Source organism: Pelophylax lessonae (assembly GCF_965119305.1).
Source record: "Pelophylax lessonae genome assembly, chromosome: 2".
In the NCBI taxonomy this organism is placed as follows: Eukaryota; Metazoa; Chordata; class Amphibia; order Anura; family Ranidae; genus Pelophylax; species Pelophylax lessonae.
The window spans coordinates 745,710,017-745,729,014 of NC_138769.1; the positions used below are offsets into that span (position 1 = coordinate 745,710,017).

Sequence of the window (18,998 nt, forward strand, 5' to 3'; positions counted from 1 at the left end):
GTGCAGCGGTCGTTGTGATTGATGATGGATCTACATCAGGGACATTGTTTTTTTATTTTATTTTTTTAATAAAGGAACTGTCCAAATCTGGCTCGTGTCTTTATTTTGACACTTTTTTTTGGTAAATGAGGGCCGGGATCTGGGGGCCCCCTTTTTCGAGGGGGCTTCCAGATTCCGATAAGCCCCCTGCCCCAAAGCACCCCCCATGTTGAGGGCATGTTGCCTGGTATGGTTAGGGCGGCACTCGCTTGTCCTCACCCCTGTCCTGGCCTGCCAGGCTATGTGCTTGGATAAGGGTCTGGTGTGGATTTTTGGGGGGAAGATACGCCATTTAAAAAAAAAAAAAATTGTCATGGGGTTTCCCCTCAAAATCTATACCAAACCCTTATCCAAGCATGCAGCCTTTTTTGGGCCTGGTATGGATGGGGCCTGGTGTAGACGGTGGGGACCCCGCGCTGTTTATTTCCCCTTTTTTTTTTTTTTTGCCAACAATAATTTTTTTTACATTCAGCTGTCTGCGGGGAAGCCTGCTGACAGCTGATGACTCATTTGTCGTTAAGGACGCCGTGGCCAGTTTCCCGGCCTCACTTCTTAACAACCTATTGACTGTGCACTCGGCCGGATGTAGATAGTAAAATAAATAGAAGAAACGCAGAGCACACAGAAAATTTGGGTGTTTGGTGAACACCTGAAGCGGCCATTTTGGGCTGAAGTTATCCTCAGTCCAAACCGCTCGCCCATCCCTAGTGGTGTTTAGAGAGAGGGAGAGGATTGTTGGAGAGGTTGCATGGAGTGCATCGGTGGGAGAATACAAGGCTGAGGGTGTTGCCACCAGAGTGAGTAGAAGCCTCTATCCATTATGTATCCACTGCTTTAGGCCAAATGAGGAGGATGGACTAAAATATTTAGAAGTAACAGAAGTGTTTGTAGTAACTGGGATGTTGAAGTTACCGAGAATGATTGTGGGGATTTCAAAGGGCCTGGTATGGACCGAGGGGGGACCCCCACATTGTTTTTTTTTTTTTAATTATTTCTATTGCAATGGCCGGAAAAAAAATGTAAATGTATTTTTTTTTTTTATAAATGTCAGTTTTGCTGCAGCAGGTTCTATACACAGTACAGATACTCCACTTTACAGGCAGACTAAGGGGACTCCCCAGGCACTATATTTAAAGGAATTTTTATTTTTCTTTTTATTGTAAGCATTAATTAAAGTCACTGCTCCTTTAAAAACAATATTTTGTAAAAAAATAAATAATTAAAAAAATAATAATTGCATTGATAGTATCAAACATGAAAAAAAAGAAAAAAGAAAAACACGCACACAGAAATTTCTGGTGTTGGGCGAACACCCAAACAGACGATGTTCAAGCCAAACTTATGACCGTCCCAAACCGTTTGCCCATCCCTATTCCCTGGTTATCTCTCGCCTCGACCACTGCAACTCCCTCCTCATTGTCTTACCTTTACATAGACTATCCCCCCTTCAGTCCCTCATGAATTTTGCTGCCAGACTCCTCCACCTTACAAACCACTTAGTATCTGCTACCCCTCTCTGCCAATCTCTTCATTGGCTGCCACTCACCCAACAAATTTAAATAAAAATTACTAACGGTAACTTACAAAGTCATTCACAACTCGCCCCCAGCAATACCACTAAAATGGTCTCAATATGCCAATCAAATCATCCTCTTTGATCCTCCCAATATCTTCTGCTTTCTAGTTCCTTTGACACCTCCTCCCACCTCCAGGACTTCTCCCGAGTCTCTCCTATCCTGTGGAACTCTCTACTCCAATCTGTCTATCTCCTACTCTATCCACCTTTAGGTGTTGCTTGAAAACTCATCTCTTCAGAGAAGCCTATTCTTCCCCCACCTAACAAATGCACTTTTATTTTCTCCATCTGCCCATGCCCCACAGTTATTACCTTTTGTATCACTTGACCCTCCCTCCTAGATTGTAAGCTCTAAAGAGCAGGACCCTCCTATTCCTCCTGTATTGAATTTTATTGTAATTGTACTGTTTGCCCTAACATTGTAGAGCCTGCGCAAACTGTTTGCGCTTTATAAATCCTGTATAATAATAATTATATATGACTGCCAAGTCCAGCCTTTCTCAGCCAGGGTTCCTCCAAAGGTTCCTAGGGGTTTCTTGTCACTTCCTTGGGCTGTATATGGAAGTGTCACCTACCAGCCGTTTCTGGATACTGAAGCTTGTTATAATTGCACGACACACACAATTTTTTTCGTTCAATATATTTTTTATCCTAATTTTAATTTTAACAAGAGTGCAAAAAAAAAATGAATAAAGTGGTAAAGGAAGAAATCCAATTGATCGGGAAAATGACTTGTCTGGAATGTGGAGGCGGAGTCGGTAATAATTTGTGTACAATACAATACACAACTTGTTACATTATTATAACAAAGTATTGTAGAAAAGATCACACCATAGAAAATGGGGGAAAGGAGAAAATAAACCCGGATATGAAGGTGACATTTGTGTACGAGGAACACCTTAACAATTACCATCATTTTATTCTCCAGGGCCTCTGCTTTCAGAAAATATATGCTTGGGGGTTTTATCTAATCTTCATTTCAAAATCTGCATTTTACCATGTGTGCAAAAAGAATTAAAAAACAGCTCTGGTATTTATGTCCTTCAATGTGTACTGTACTCATAAATACATGGGTATGATCTCAGGGATTTGTATGACCCCCCCTCCCCGACATAGGAAACTAAGGGGTCTATGTAAAGAATATGTTGGGAGAGTGTAACAAGCATGCATACCTCCCAACTGTCCCGCATTTATACTTCTGTCCCGCAGTCCCGCTGTACAAGGGCATTGTCCCGCATCACTACATTTGTTAATTTAAATAGTAACTTCCAGTGCAAGTGTGAACATGGAGCAGAACCAGAGACTGGCAGATAAACCCCCTGGATGTGCTCTGTGAGGCTGCAGAGCGTGCAGCTGTCAAATTCAAGCTGTGATGTTGGGATGGGCGGGACTTCTACCCAGGCCCGCCCCTTTGTCAAGCAACCAGCGTATGGGGAAACAGCCGGCAATTAAACATTGCTGGCGGGAAAAGATGCCAAGGTTTAGAATCCATTCACTCAAATACTTTACCCCGAGGTTTCCCAGCCTTGTGGTACTAGCCCTGCACTCACAGCCCGGCTTCTGCAGTTAAAAGTGAAAGTAAGATTTCTCCCACGTTCTGCGCTGCACTTAGAAGCAGAATAAGTGCTGCTGGTCTGACCGAGTGAAGCCTGTCCAAGAGCAAGAGAGGGGTGAGCTGCACTGCAATCCTTATCTCCTTCCTGATCCGGGAGTTTGGGAGCTGAAAATGAGGTGAGAGTGCAGTGAAAAGGAAAACGAAGCTGTGACAGCCAGCTACAGAAATGTGCTTTTACAAAGGTAACAATGTGGAAGATGATAGAGTTTTTTTTTTTGGGGGGGGGGGGGGGTTAGAGGAGTGTGTTTGTACATGTGTGTTTGTACACGTGTGTGTGTTTGTACATGTGTGTGTGTGTGTGTGTGTTTGTACATGTGTGTGTGTTGTGCATGTGTGGTTTGTGCACATGGTTTGTGTGTGTTTGTACGTGTGTGTGTTTGTTCGTGTGTGCATGTGTGTGTGTTTGTACATGTGTGGTTTGTGCACATGGTTTGTGTGTGTTTGTACGTGTGTGTGTTTGTTCGTGTGTGCATGTGTGTGTGTTTGTACATGTGTGTATGTGTGTGTGTTTGTACGTGTGTGGTTTGTGCACGTGGTTTGTGTGTGTGTTTGTACGTGTGTGTGTGTTGTGCATGTGTGTGTTTGTACGTGTGTGTGTCTGTGGTTTGTGTGTGTTTGTACATGTGTGTGTGTTTTGTACATGTGGTTTGTGCACGTGGTGTGTGTGTGTGTTTGTACGTGTGTGTGTGTACGTTTATACATGTGTGTTTGTGCGTGCGTGTGTGTGTGTGTGTTTGTACACGTGTGTGTTGTACATGTGGTTTGTGCATGTGTGTGTTGTGCATATGTGTGTTGTGTATGTGTGTGTTGTGTATGTGTGTGTTGTACATGTGTGTGTTTGTACGTGTGTGTGTGTGTGTGTGTGTGTGTGTGTGTGTGTGTGTGTGGAGGTTATAGCTGACAAGAGGTGCAATAGTGAGATACGAATAGATGAATAGACTTTGTACCTACCGCTCTCTTGAACCCTGCACCTTGTGCATAAGGGTCCTTTCACACGGGGCGGACCGTATTTTGATCCGCTTCGGCTTTTTTTTTTTTTACGGACACGGATGACACTTGTGTCATCCGGTCCGTATGTCCGTTTATCATCCCATCCATTTGCGGATGATAAACGGAAATAATGTATGTCAATGGGATTGCGGATGTCAGCGGATGACACCACTGACATCCGTTTTTGCATCCGTTCCGTTTTTTTAAACGGAAGAAAAATAGGATTCTGTTCCATTCAAAAAAACTGAACTGATCAGAAAGGACGCAAATCGGATGTCAGCGGATGGTCATCCGCTGACATCCGCAATCCCATTGACTTACATTATCTCCGTTTATCATCCGCAAACGGATGGGATGAAAAACGGACCTATGGACCGTCCGTGTGAAAGGACCCTTACTTACTTTAGAACCCACCTTCCTGTACATAACCCACTCCAGAATTCTGCACTCTGTACATAATGCATTACAAAACCCTGCACCCTGTGCATAGCATGCTCAAGAGCCCTGCACTTTGCACATAGCACACTCCAGTATCTACCTTCCTGTACAAAATGCACTTCAGAACCCTGCACTCTGTACCTAACACGATCATAAACCTTACACCCTGTGCATAACGCACTTCAGAACCTCACACTCTGTTTCTAACACGCTTCTAAACCCTGCACTCTGTACCTAGCACTCTCCTGAACCCTGCGCATAAGGCACTCCAGAACCCTGCATGCTGGTCATTCTGCATTAAAGGGGTCACACTGGTCATTCTGCATTAAAGGGGTCACACTGGTCATTCTGCATTAAAGGGGTCACACTGGTCATTCTGCATTAAGGGGTCACGCTGGTCATTCTGCATTAAGGGGTCACGCTGGTCATTCTGCATTAAGGGGTCACACTGGTCATTCTGCATTAAAGGGGTCACGCTGGTCATTCTGCATTAAAGGGGTTACGCTGGTCATTCTGCATTAAGGGGTCACGCTGGTCATTCTGCATTAAGGGGTCACACTGGTCATTCTGCATTAAGGGGTCACACTGGTCATTCTGCATTAAGGGGTCACACTGGTCATTCTGCATTAAGGGGTCACGCTGGTCATTTTGCATTGAAAGGGGGCACGCTGGTCATTTTGCATTGAAAGGGGGCACGCTGGTCTCTCTGCATTGAAAGGGTGCACGCTGGTCTCTCTGCATTGAAAGGGGGCACGCTGGTCTCTCTGCATTGAAAGGGGGCACGCTGGTCTCTCTGCATTGAAAGGGGGCACGCTGGTCTCTCTGCATTGAAAGGGGGCACGCTGGTCTCTCTGCATTGAAAGGGGGTACGCTGGTCTCTCTGCATTGAAAGGAGGCACGCTGGTCTCTCTGCATTGACAGGGGGCACGCTGGTCTCTCTGCATTGACAGGGGGAGGGGGCACGATGATCTTTCTGCATTCAAGGGGGGCACACTGGTCATTCTGCATTGAAAGGGGGCACGCTGGTCTCTCTGCATTGAAAGGGGGGCATGGCATGCTGGTCACTCTGCATTGAAGGGGACACACTCTACCTTGATTACTGAAGGCCCCTTTCACACTTTTGTGACCTCAAAGTCACGCAATTTTTAACAGCGTTTTTTGCCGCAAAGCAATGCCTATTACATTTTTCTGTTTGCGCCCCCCAAAAGGGGGCATTTGGGTTGGATGGAGCAGGGGGCATTTAGGGTGGATGGAGCTGGGGTGGGCATATGGGGTGAATGGAGCAGGATGGGGGGGTGGATGGAGCTGGGATGGACATTTGGAATATTTGGAGGTTGGATGGGTGTTTGGGATAGATAGTGCTAGGGTGGGCATTTGGGGTGGATGGAGCTAGGGTGGGCATTTGAGGTGGATAGAGCTGCTGGGGGCATTTGGGGTGTATGGGGGGGGGGTGTATGGAGCTGGGTGGGCATTTGGGGTGTATAGAGCTGGGGGGGTGGATGGTGCAGAGTCCGACCCCTGCATTCTGTACGTTTCATACTCCTGTCTCCTGCATTCTGTACATTACATACTCCTGCATTTTGTACATTACACTCTCCTGCACTATATACACAATACTGTACATTATATACTTCTCACCAAATTCTTCATTGTCTCAACAGTTGCTGGTTGCTATGCAGTCTCTGACTATTTTAATGAAGTTCTTCTTTAAGGTAGGCTGAGCAATCAAAGCATATTTTATGAGTACTAGGAAGTCTAGGTTTTGTTTACCCTATCCCTTAAGCCCCTCCCACTGCTAAGCAATTGGCCACACCCACAATTTGCCGCAACACAGATTTCTTTTCTCTTTCGCTGTCCCTCATTGCAAAGTTCAAAAGTAGGGAGGTATGAGCATGTGTCCAGCCGTGACAAATTCTGTCCGTATTCTAATAAACACAGTGATTTCCTATAATCGTCAGCTCCAACTAGTGGCCATAATGAGGTATTAGTTCCAAAATACCTCAATCAGGAAAAATAGTTTAATACCACATTATGGCCACTAGATGGACCCAATGATCAGAGGAAATCACTGAATGAAATAAATAAGACCAACATTTGTCATATTTGTTCATCTATTTTATAAAAACTAAACATGTAAGTGAAGTGGTAACTATTGAGCCAATCACTTCATCAAACCACACATAATATCTCCCTTCAAAGGGAAAACAGAAATTATTTAGAGAAAATCAAACAGTATAAAAATTTTCCAACCAATAACCTCCACCCAGACAAGATATATAGAAATATAAAGACAAGCGGTGTTACCTCTCGTGCCGCACTGTGCCAAGCCACCCAAACCCACACAGGAGCAAAGGAAAGAAGTTCTCACCTAGTTTATCTCGAGTTCTCCTTCCCTCCTGTTGGGGGATGGGAGGTTGGACTGAAGACAGAGAGACACGCTTTGGGGTCACCACTTGTAAGTAGAGCCTTGAAATGAAGGACATCAACTTCAGAATTTCTGTCTTGTCTGTGTAAAGTTTACTGATAAAGATATATGGGATCTCACAGCTTCTAACTCTGTAACTCGCTATATCATTATCAGTAACCGTCACACAGACACGCAAGACATTCTGAAGGTGATTCCTTCATTTCACGGCTCTACTTACCACTCTACACCCCAACATTTACTCAGCCAATGAAAAGCCAACACGGTACAACACTTCATCCATGTCTTTGGTGATCTCTGACCTCCTTATCAACGGTTTCTTACATCATGAAGATCAGACATGGAATATATCTGAGGTGTATATCAGGTGTGCTTCTTCCCCACATGTCCAGCAACATTCATATAGAAGACATTTCCCGCACTCAGGGCACGAATACACCTTGAGGGTTGTGTGGGAGATCGGATGTACAGGAAGACAGGACTTCAGTGAGGAACAATTCCCTCACTCAGGACAGGAAAGTGGCTTCTCCCCCGTGTGAGTTCTCTGATGTGTGTAAAGATGGGGCTTCTGTGAAAAACATTTCCCACACTCAGGACAGGAATACGGCTTCTCCCCCGTGTGAGATCTCTGATGTGTGTGAAGATTAGACTTTACTGAAAAGCATTTCCCGCACTTAGGACAAGAATACGGCTTCTCCCCCGTGTGAGATCTCTGATGTCTGTAAAGATGGAACTTCACTGAAAAACATTTCCCACACTCAGGACAGGAATATGGCTTCTCCCCCGTGTGAGATCTCTGATGTGTGTGAAGATTAGACTTTACTGAAAAGCATTTCCCACACTTAGGACAAGAATACGGCTTCTCCCCCGTGTGGGATCTCTGATGTCTGTAAAGATGGGACTTATCTGAAAAACATTTCCCACACTCAGGACAGGAAAACGGCTTCTCCCCCGTGTGAGATCTCTGATGTGTGTGAAGCATAGACTTCCGTGAAAAAGATTTCCCGCACTCAGAACAGGAAAATGGCTTCTCCCCCATGTGAGATCTTTTATGCACATAAAGACCATATCTAGAACGGAAACCTTTCCCGCACTCAGGACAGGAAAACCTCTTATCTGTTGGAAGGACGGCACCGTCCCTCACAGTCTGAGGTTCCTCAGGATAAGAGGAATACGATGGTCCGGCACTGTCCCTCACAGTCTGAGGTTCCTCAGGATAAGAGGAATACGATGGTCCATCTACACTGTGTGGTGCCGGATGGACATTTGAGGTAGCGGGGTTTTCTCCTGGACTATACTTTGTGATGTCCTCATCTTCTACTTTACAGTCTGGAGACAAAGTGAGACAATCCTCTGAGGTTTTCCTCATCTCCCGTCCATCTACTAAAATAGAAATACAAAGATTATTACTAGACATCAGCAGATTGGTTCCCCTAAACCAGGACTCCGCCCACATCAGGCAGCTTTGTCTCTGAGGATCTTACAATTCCCCCCTCAAGGTAACTAGTAAATGGTAGAGGGTTACTAGGTGACTCAGGAGCCACACATTCAGTCAGGACCTGTTGTATGATGGTAAATGGCAGTCTCAGTCTAGACATACGCCAGGTCACGCCTTGATGTGTGGGACACCTACTCACTATCTACCATTGCCTGTGACTAGTAAATGGGTCCTCTGATCTACTACCAGTTCATTTCTTTATTCATGGACCTTAGTCAGAGAGTCAGGAAACAATGAGAACTGTCTTTTTATAGTGTCAGTGATGAGGGGATTATAGGACAAGTGTCCCCTCCCCCTCTATCACTCATTGCCATCTTCCCAACACAAGAAGTCACGCACTTTCTTATTTAGTCCATGATTTAGTCATGAATAACAGCGGGGGCTGAGACCCACCAGAGGTCAGAGAGTGAGGATGGGGGAGAACAACCAAGATGAAGACTGGAATGATCTTGAAGACCACCATCATTGGGTTACTGACTCCTCCCTCTTGATCACTTTCTGTTTAAGTGTCCAAAGTTTGAGGATGTTATCACATTATTATTATCACCATGTAAAAGTCTGTGCTCCAATCAAATCATCAGATATAAAATGTCCAGCTGGTAGAGAACGGGTGCAAAAGAAGCAAGGCCTATTTCATATACAACATAGAGTATATAGTGCAGGGGTCAGGAGTATGTAATGTACAACATAGAGTATATAGTGCAGGGGTCAGGAGAATGTAATGTACAGCATATGGTATATAGTGCAAGGGTGAGGAGTATGTAATGTACAACATAGAGTATATAGTGCAGGGGTCAGGAGTATGTAATGTACAACATAGAGTATATAGTGCAGGGGTGAGGAGTATGTAATGTACAACATAGCGTATACAGTGCAGGGTCAGGAGTATGTAATGTGTAATATGAATGTAGAATCCCTCTGACATACAAAAGACAGGATAGGACCTCCAGAGGCCAGGGGCGGGCTAGCATTCCACCCAGGGCTGAATCCTTGGCATAAATACCGGGACCAAGAAAGGATATTGGGCGCCAGTCACTTTTGTCTTTTTAAAGTGGTTCAGGAGGTGAGGGTTGGGGGTTTCAGATACCATGGCAGATCACTTATAGACTCTGCAGATCAAGATCTACTCTCACAGTGTCAGAACCTATAAGCCGACTGAGTAACACTGTAAGCACATTCCCAAATTTCAGTGCGTCCTCCAAGTGAGTTCCCAGGCCCTCCTTATAGACCGGCCTTCTTTGTGGCTCTCTCCAGCAAGGGGCCTCCCCTGGGTCTCCTCCTTGGCACAGCTTCCTCCAGACCAGGCAGGACAGCTTCACAACCACTTCAGCATGTTAGGCCCCAAAATAGGCCAATGGACCTAACAGCAGAGCTCCATCCAGCAGCCCCTCCCTACACCTCATCCTAGGGGAATAGAGCGAGCACATGGCCTGTCCCAAATATTTATTTCCTCCCCCAGCATGCACCAGTAACATAAACCTCCTACTGCATTGGCTGACAGAAATATAAATATTATTAATGTAAGACATTAAACCCAAAGAAAATATTTATTATATTGCAGCTTATCGATTCTTAGATTTGATGTTAGTTTTCCTTTTTAGGATTTCTTATATGTTCATCTGGTGATCTAACCAGTAAGTCTGTTCTATAAAAGCTCCAACTATAAAGCAGAATGTATCAGTTACTGGGATGGGGCAGACCATTTACCACTGACAGGGGTGCTTACAATGATCAGCTTTTATTTATTCTTGTAAAACCTTCATCCCAAAGGAAAAAACGTTTGCTGTAACTGATTATAAAGTGTGAGATGGAGTTAGGCTTTAATTTGTTACAGTTTTTAAATCAGATAATACATCTAACACTCCCCTCCCCCCAGACTGATAATGCTGCTGTCTCCAGACTTAGGGAAAAACCAGGCGAAAAACTGAACAATCAGTCTGAGCTAAGTACAGCCCAGCCAAAAACTAACCTGACATAGTAGTCCCTATTTTGGACAAGCTGTAACTTCAGATCCCCGTCCCCTTTTTCTGACTGCTCAGACAAACTGTCTAAATTCTGGACTTTGTAAAGAGAGGAATGCAGATAAAGGGGTACAACTTATGTAGGAGGATTTGTTTCATCTCTGTGTATCACATGAGGCCAGTCACTTCACTGGGTATATGGAGGGTTTACACCCACTCTAAATGTTTACATGAGACAAGTTGCAGAGGTCCCACACCGCTGCCTCCCATCTCCTGAGACTGCACTCAGTGAATTGGGTGTGAGACTATACAGACATATCCCCCCCCCCGGCACAGCCAGCAAATAACAGAGCAAGTAACCCCGGGAGAATTGTTCTGTCAGAGATCTTACTAGACCCAAGGAAGGGGCAGAAGACCCGAAGCACATACCCCAGGTGTCTTGGTCTAGTAACGTCTATGGTGAAAATTTTGCTGCCAGCTGAACCCCAGGATCTCCATAAATCCAGTCTAGAGACATAAATTGTGTCTGCAGCACAGAGAAGGAAGATTATCCGAGAGAAATACAGGAATACAGGACGGGGAACACAGCTCAGGGAAGTGACCAGGGGATTACAGGCTGATATCACCCAGTCCCCGCCCTACTCTGGACCAATCAGTGCGCAGTATGGGTGGAGGAATGTATTTAGTGTTAATGACCCACCTGTGCTGATCTCTGTAGGAGTGTCCTCCTCTATAAATGTCCCCGTTATTCCATCCTCCTCCATAGACTGCTGATCATCCCTCACATACCTCTCTTCTTCTTCTGCTTTAACCTCAAATTCTATATCGATTGGATCTCCACTCTGAATCAAGAAAATGAGAGAGAATATCATCTGTAAAATATAAGATTTATTATTGTGACATCACATAAAAATCCACACATTGTCTCCATGAGTCTGTGTTTTATAATCTCTCTCCCACCAACCTTGTAACAGTGAGGGATGGTGTGACCTTCCTGTGTGGAATCCCGGGAATACAGAGGACGGGGACATCTCTCTGGTGGGTTCCTGGTATTAGGTGGCTCCATCATATCCTTGTGTCCTTCTGAAAACTCCTCCATCACTCCATACTCCTCATCCTCCTCTTTATACTCTTCTTTAACATCAATATTATCATCCCTGAGGATTCCACTCTGAATATATAATAAAACATTCATTATAACAAACATGCTGTGTATAAATCAGAACTACCAATAATTGTCACTCATCTACCTGATGATGATGGGGGATGGTGTGACCTTCCTGTGTGGAATCCCGGGAATACAGAGGAAGGGGACATCTCTCTGGTGGGTTCCCATTACTGGATCCATCTGTAGGAAACACACACACTGACTGAATACATTGTTTCTATGTGTTTATCAGATGATGGGGGATCTAGGTGGATCCTCCGTACTGCTCTCTCCTTTACAATAAAGTCTCCTCTTACCCGGTGATGTGAGGGGCGGCTGATTCTCCATCATGACGTCCTTGTAGAGATCCTTGTGTCCTTCTAAATACTCCCACTCCTCCATGGAGAAATAGACAGTGACATCCTGACACCTTATAGGAACCTGACACACGCAATGATACAGTCACCATCCAGACACATCCCTTGTCTGTTACTGGATAATGTCCCAGAATTCCCAGCACCGCTCACCTCTCCTCCATGATCTCTCTGGTGACTTCTAGAATCTTCTTTTTATTTCTCTATTCTATCAGGGAGGGAGGTGGAGGCAATGTGATGGTCATGTGATCTCCAGACTTCACAGAAGGAAAACTCTAGATCTGAACACAAATAGTAAAATCAAATGAAATTCCCAGAATCCTCCTCACCTCACCATTCAGGTTTCCACTTGATTAAAGCCCCACCTCAGACTGAGGTATAATTTACCCACACAGGACCCCCACACTATCCAGGTCAAAAGTTTGTTGCAGGCATTCTGACATCATTACATACAACGCAGGACCAACAGACCCACTTTGCTAGTGAGGGTGCCAAGGGTCCGCCCACATCCTAAGAGAATGGGGAAAAAAAGCCAGATGGAGGGACATTGGGGGAGGAGCTGTTACGTCAGTGTTATGTCATAGGAAATATAGACTCCTGAATGGAGGGACATTTGGATGGGGAGATTTGAGGGGCCCTCTATATGAGGCTCTCATGTGACGTGTGGAGGAACGGAGTATAAATTGCAGACAATTTTCTCCAGAGCTCCTAATGGTGGGGATGGATTTTGCTGCATGCTGGTGCCAAGTATCCACCCCACAGGGTCACTGAAGGTGGGGAGAAAAGCTGTGTAAGAGGATATGGAGGAGAGATGAGGAGGAGATCCAGGAATCGGGATAAAGGTCAGGGCAAGCAACAGACGAGCGCATCCAAGAGATGAGGCCGGGGTCACTACACAGAAAATCAATCCAAGGAAACAACAGGCAGGACAAGGAATAGCAAGAAGGAGTTCAGAGATAAATGAGAATATTGCTCAGCCAATGGGAGATTATCTCAGCATGACTTACATAATGAAGGAGATGAGGGGGAGGGGAGGAAGTCACTTAACCACTTAACGCAAACTGACGTAGACCTACGTCGAATCAATTTAAGTAGCTGTACCGAGATGATGCCTCTAGGTGGAGGCTTCATCTAGGTACCGTTTGTTAGAGCCGGCGGTCAGCTTTCCGGCGGTAATGACCAAGAGCTGCTCGATCGTTACCCCGGCGAGCGGGAGGGGATGCCCCCCTCCCCCCACCTTCCACGGCTCTGCCCGGGTCTCGTGTCCGCCGGCTGGATTGTGGCTTCGATCAGGTCTCCGATGACGTAGCCCAGAGGCGGCGTCCATGACGTCACATCTGGGTTACTCGGCTGCTAAAGGCGGCAGATTCAAAAAGTGAATGTATTCAAAAATGCAGTTTTCGGCGTTTTGAATACATGGAAGTGTAGTGGAGGGGTCCATAAAGAGTACCTGTCACTGCATATTGCTGTCACAAGGGATGAAAGAAAACGTATACGGAAGTCGAGCCGCAAATAAAATCGCTGTTCAAACCACACATGCGAGGTATCGCCGCGATCGCCAGACCGTGAGCAATAAATAAAAAAAAAGAGCTACACTCTAACTCTAAACTGGTAACTGTTAAAAAATTTTAAAGCATCGCCTATGGAGATTTTTATTAACCTTATTTTGTCGCCATTCCACGGGTGTGCGCAATTTTAAACCATAACATGTTGGGTATCTATTTACTTGGCGTGACATCATCTTTCACAATATACAAAAAAATGGGCTAACTTTACTGTTTAGTTTTTTTTTAAATGCAGTGAAATGTGATTTTACGTAATTTTTCCAAAAAAACGGCGTTTGAAAGACAGCTGCACAAATACCGCGTGACAAAAAATATTGCAATGACCGCCATTTTATTCTCCAGAGTCTTTGCTAAAAAAATTATATATATATAATGTTTGGGTAGTTTTGTAGCAAAAAATACTGATTTTAATTTGTAAACAAAAAGTGTCAAAAATAGGCCTGGGGCTTAAGTGGTTAAGGTGACCATAGAGACATGGAAATTCAGCTGGTTCAGCAGGGATCGGTCACATTTCCATCCATGTGTGGTCACTGCCGGATAAAAGTCACTCCATCAGCGGCAGCAGCCAATAGCTGATCTGTGTGTTCTGAGAGCGGAGGAGCGCCCCCAATTGTCAGAATACAATAGTGCAGCGGAGAGGTTTCCACCATCCCCCCTCCAATGTGTGGATGGGGGAATCGCTTAATTTTTTTTTTTCACTCAGCCCGCTGGCTGAATGATAAAAGTGAACCATGTATGGCCAGCTTTGAAAGCAAGATATGTTCTTCATCAACTGATCCCCCTGAAGGGGTTAATCTACATATTACCTCCTCTGCCGCCAGTTCCTGCATTGCCTTCTCTCTCTGTCCTACCGAATGGATCTTCCTGTGTGTATCTGACATCACTTCCTGTCTGTATTCCATAGAGACTTCCTGTCTGGGTAGAAGTGAGATCACCACCTTGTGGAGATCAGAGGAACTGCAGCCCTGCAAGTCTACTGCGCTTTCTGTCAGTCTCCCTCCTAGACTCGGCTTCCTCCTCCGACCGCTGTTCCAGCAGGAGCTCCACCTTTTCATACACACTCAGGGAGGAGAGAAAGGGGAAGGATATACAGTACATACACACACAGCACAAGGCTGTGTTCACACTACCAGACGGTTCTCAGGGCTGCAGTTCCTCTGAGCTCCAAAAGGTGGTGATCTCACTTCTACCCAGACAGGAAGTCTCTATGGAATACAGACAGGAAGTGATGTCAGGTACACACAGGAAGTGATGTCAGATACACACAGGACATTCCATAGGAAGTAGAGAGAAGACATTACTGGAAGTGGCAGCAGAGGAGGTAATAAGATCTTATTTTCTATTTACACCCAGCAACCCCCCCCCCCCCTCCGTCATGTCCGTCCTCTTCCTCCATAGTCACTGTGATGTCTTTTATCTCCAGCAGATGATGATACACTCATATATAGTGTGCAAACCTAGATTAACCCCTTCAGGGGGATCAATGATGAATAATATATCTTGCTCCCAAATCTGGCCATACATGGTTCAGTTTTAACGTTCAGTCAGCGGGATGAGTGGAAAAAAACAGAGGCAATTCCCTCCATCCACACATTGGAGGGGGATCCTCCCCGCTGCACTATTGTATTCTCACAATGGGTGGCGCTCCTCCGCTCTCAGAATACACAGATCAGAGGGGGCGTGGCTGCCAGCGCGGAAGATGGCTGCTTGTTGAGTTAGCTCCGCACGGCCACCCAGGACAAACGCCGCTACTAGGGCCCACAAAGCTCCTACACACCCCGGACGCGATCCGTGACCTGCGGGGGACCATCCGCCATGGCCAGGCGCAAGAAGGATACCGGACAGTCCGGTAAAATGACGGGATATCTCATCTCCCAAGCCTCCGGGCTCCGCCACAATGGCGGCGGGACCACGAGCGGAGGGCAGCGCGGGAAGCCAAGCCCGACGCAGATCCCCAAGCTTCCACAGCTCCAGACTACCCCACCTCAGCGCCGCATGATTGCCAACCCGGATAGCGGACAATCTTCGGGTTCACCATCGCCACCTTCTCCGTCATCCCGGAGCCCAGCGAAGCACAGACAGCGCAGGGACTCTCCTCCTCCAGCGCTGCACGACTCAGGTATGGAACTTACTTTTAACAATCAGGCCTCGGCGGCCTTCAGCCCCACTCCTGGAGACTCCTTTGCAGCCTGCCCTTCGGGGGGGAACCCTATCTCAGAATCCTCAATGAAGAACATGCTGTACTCCCTGCGAGCATCTATGCAGGCTGACATGCAGCAGCAAACCAGGCAGATCACTAAAGAAATCTCCTCTCTGGGCTCCAGGATAGATTTAGTGGAACGAACTGTTAATACCCATGCTGAATCCATCAATATGGTTATAGACAGGACGAACTCTCAATCCGAGGAAATCGCATGGCTGAAAAATAAGGTCGCCGATCTAGAAGATCGGAGTCGGCGCAACAATATAAAGCTGAGAGGTGTTCCAGAATCGGTACCCCCCACACAACTTCTGCAATATGCGACGGAGCTGTTTAAAACTCTGGTCCCCACTATCCCGGACTCAGAACTTTTAATAGACAGGATTCACCGTCTACCCAAACCCTCCTTCCTAACGCATGATGTTCCCAGGGATGTTCTCATGAGGGTGCATTTTTTCCATGCTAAAGATCGCATCATGCTTGCCTCCAGACAGAACAATCAGCTACCGGATCCATATAGCGCTGTGCAACTGTTGCCGGACCTGTCCAAGCACACACTGCAGGCTAGGCGCAACCTATCCACGATCACTAAGGCTCTGCGCAACCATCAGGTACAACACAAGTGGCGATACCCTGCGACCCTTCTGGTCACCCATGAAGGCTCATCTGTGGCTATTAGATCCCTGGAAGAAGGGATCTCAGTGCTCCGTAGATGGAACATACTGCCGGCGGATCAGGCTTTGCCGCCCTTCTCTCCACCTTTACGCCCATTGGAAGCTGAATGGCAAGTAGCATCGCGCAAAAGATCCTCCAGGTCTCCGTCAGTGCACTCCAGCCCCAACGCACACTGAGGACCCACGTTTTTTGTCCTAGGCCACGGATAGTACCTCTATCTGGCCTCCTGTTATTTTTCTAGCGGATGGTTCCGCTCTCGGACTGCCGAGACAGTCCATTTCTTATGCTTTTTGTTTTCTTTTGCCCTCATACCTATTCCTCCTTCCCCTGCTACCTCCTCCTTGGACAGTAAGGATGATTCGCAACTGATGCATTTTTGTTCTGTTTTGTACGCCCAAAGGTCAGCTCTAAGGATCCCTATGTCTCCCCATGACCATTAAGGTGATATCCATCAACGCGAACGGTCTCAATCACCCCGCAAAAAGACGCTCTCTGTGGAAGGAGGCTACCTCACGGAAAGCTGATATATTAGCTGTACAGGAAACACACTTTCAGGTTGACAGTCAACCTCGCTGTACCCACAAGAACTTTCCACTGATCCTGTTTGCCTCCTGTAACGATAAGAAGCGGGGTGTGATGCTGGCGTTTAGAAACACTTTGGCGGTCACAATCCACAAGACTGTACTGGATCCTGACGGCAGGTGCATCATCACCACCTGTGACATAAATGGCATGCCAATGACTCTGTGTGTACTCTACGCACCAAACTCGCACCAACTTCGGTTCCTGAAGAGAGTTCTCCCGCAAGTATATGATGTTAAATATGGTCATTTATTGTTGTGTGGGGACTTCAACACTGTCGTCGACCCTGGGTTGGACACCTCGGCGTCCCCCCGGGATCGACGGCAGTCCTTGGGGCCCCTTCTTCATAAAGAGAAGCTGTACGATGTTTGGCGATGCCAACATGCAGCGGAGAGGGACTATTCCTTTTTCTCTCCTAGACATAATTCCTATTCCAGGATAGATTTGTTCTGTGTAGACTTATTTTTGCTGAATAGGGCGACTTCCTCTGAGATCGCTGACATCACCTGGTCCGATCATGCGGTGGTGGAATTGACCATAGAGGAATCCGCCAAATTCTCCCCGACACGTATCTGGAGATGTGACTCCCGGGTCTTGCAGGACGACGGGTGTCGTAATAGACTCAACAAGGAGATACATGAGTTCCTTGCCATTAACGAACCCTCTGTCTCCGACCCGTGGGTGCTGTGGGGTGCACTCAAGGCCTTCATTAGAGGGGTGTGCATCCAGCAGCAGTCGCGGCTTCGGAGGCAGAGGAGGGACAAGATATCATCCCTAACGACTGACATTCACAATCTGGAAATGACCAACAAAGCACGACCGAACGATGCGGACTCGATGGCTTTGATTAAGCTGAGACAGGACCTTAGACTCCTACTCCTAGAACAGTCAGACAAACATCTCCAATACCTTAAACAACAACATTATTTTCAAGCTAACAAAGCAGGGAAATATATGGCCAATCAGGTTAAACACAAACAGGCTAAGTCAAGGATTGCACATCTGTTGCAACCCTCGACCAAATCGAAAATCACACACCCGCAGGCCATAGCCGACGAATTTGCCAACTTCTACGGCGCGCTGTATAACTTACAGAACGACCCTAGCGAACACCAACCGACAGCAGCGGATATTGATCAATTCCTCGCGGCCGTGTCCCTGCCATCTCTCACTACTGACCAACTGGAATAGTTGAATTCACCGATTCTACTGTCTGAAGTCCAAACCAGCATCTCCTCCTTGCCCAAGGGTAAATCACCAGGGCCGGATGGATTCTCAAATGAATTCTTCCAGCTCACGTCCCACCTCACGAGCCCCACTTTAGTTGCAGTGTTTAACAAGGCCATGGAGGTGTCTTCACTACCACCTGACATACTAGGGGCCCACATTGTCACGCTACCCAAACCAGGGAAAGAACCCAACACCCCTGCTAACTTTCGCCCCATCTCCTTGCTTAATTCCGATGCCAAAATATACGCCCGTATACTGGGATTCACGGCTGGTAGACAGACGTCGGACGCGACTAGAAGGGTCCTAGGAATCATGCATCTAGCTCATACATCCAAAACCCCGTCGGTGCTACTCACTTTGGACGCCGAAAAGGCATTTGATAGGGTCCACTGGGGGTACATGCGAGCCACGTTGTTGAAGTTTGGCTTTCGGGGCCCAATACTGTCAGCTATTACAGCGCTGTACTCTTCCCCGACGGCTCGGGTATACACTGCTGGCACTCTGTCCAAATAATTCCATATATCGAATGGTACCCGTCAAGGATGTCCTCTCTCTCCGTCGATTTTTAACTTGGTCATTGAGCCCTTGGCGGAGACCATTCGATCTAACCCCTGTATAATGGGCTTCTCCCTTCCTATCATCATAAGATAAACCTTTTTGCGGACGATATTATCTTAATGCTT

At 46.5% G+C, this 18,998-nt stretch overlaps 3 protein-coding genes across 3 annotated transcripts in view; 2 read left to right on the forward strand and 1 right to left on the reverse strand.

Annotated features, from left to right (window-relative positions):
* LOC309547864 (uncharacterized protein) overlaps window positions 1–14,485 on the reverse strand; it is a gene marked incomplete at its 3' end in the record, with an annotated part of 89,688 nt that extends 75,203 nt beyond the window's left edge. The window contains exons 1-5 of the mRNA XM_082247866.1: window positions 14,435–14,485; window positions 12,217–12,344; window positions 12,007–12,130; window positions 11,793–11,890; window positions 11,507–11,713 (exon numbers count right to left, since the gene is read on the reverse strand). Coding sequence (XP_082103992.1) covers window positions 11,507–11,713; window positions 11,793–11,890; window positions 12,007–12,091 — 390 coding nt within the window. The 5' untranslated portion in view covers window positions 12,092–12,130; window positions 12,217–12,344; window positions 14,435–14,485. The remainder of the gene's footprint in view (window positions 1–11,506; window positions 11,714–11,792; window positions 11,891–12,006; window positions 12,131–12,216; window positions 12,345–14,434) is intronic.
* Window positions 1–18,998, forward strand: part of LOC309548372 (uncharacterized protein) — a gene marked incomplete at both ends in the record, with an annotated part of 1,605,927 nt that overhangs the window by 273,551 nt on the left and 1,313,378 nt on the right.
* LOC309547863 (uncharacterized protein) overlaps window positions 1–18,998 on the forward strand; it is a gene marked incomplete at both ends in the record, with an annotated part of 116,907 nt that overhangs the window by 90,291 nt on the left and 7,618 nt on the right. The window lies entirely within an intron of this gene.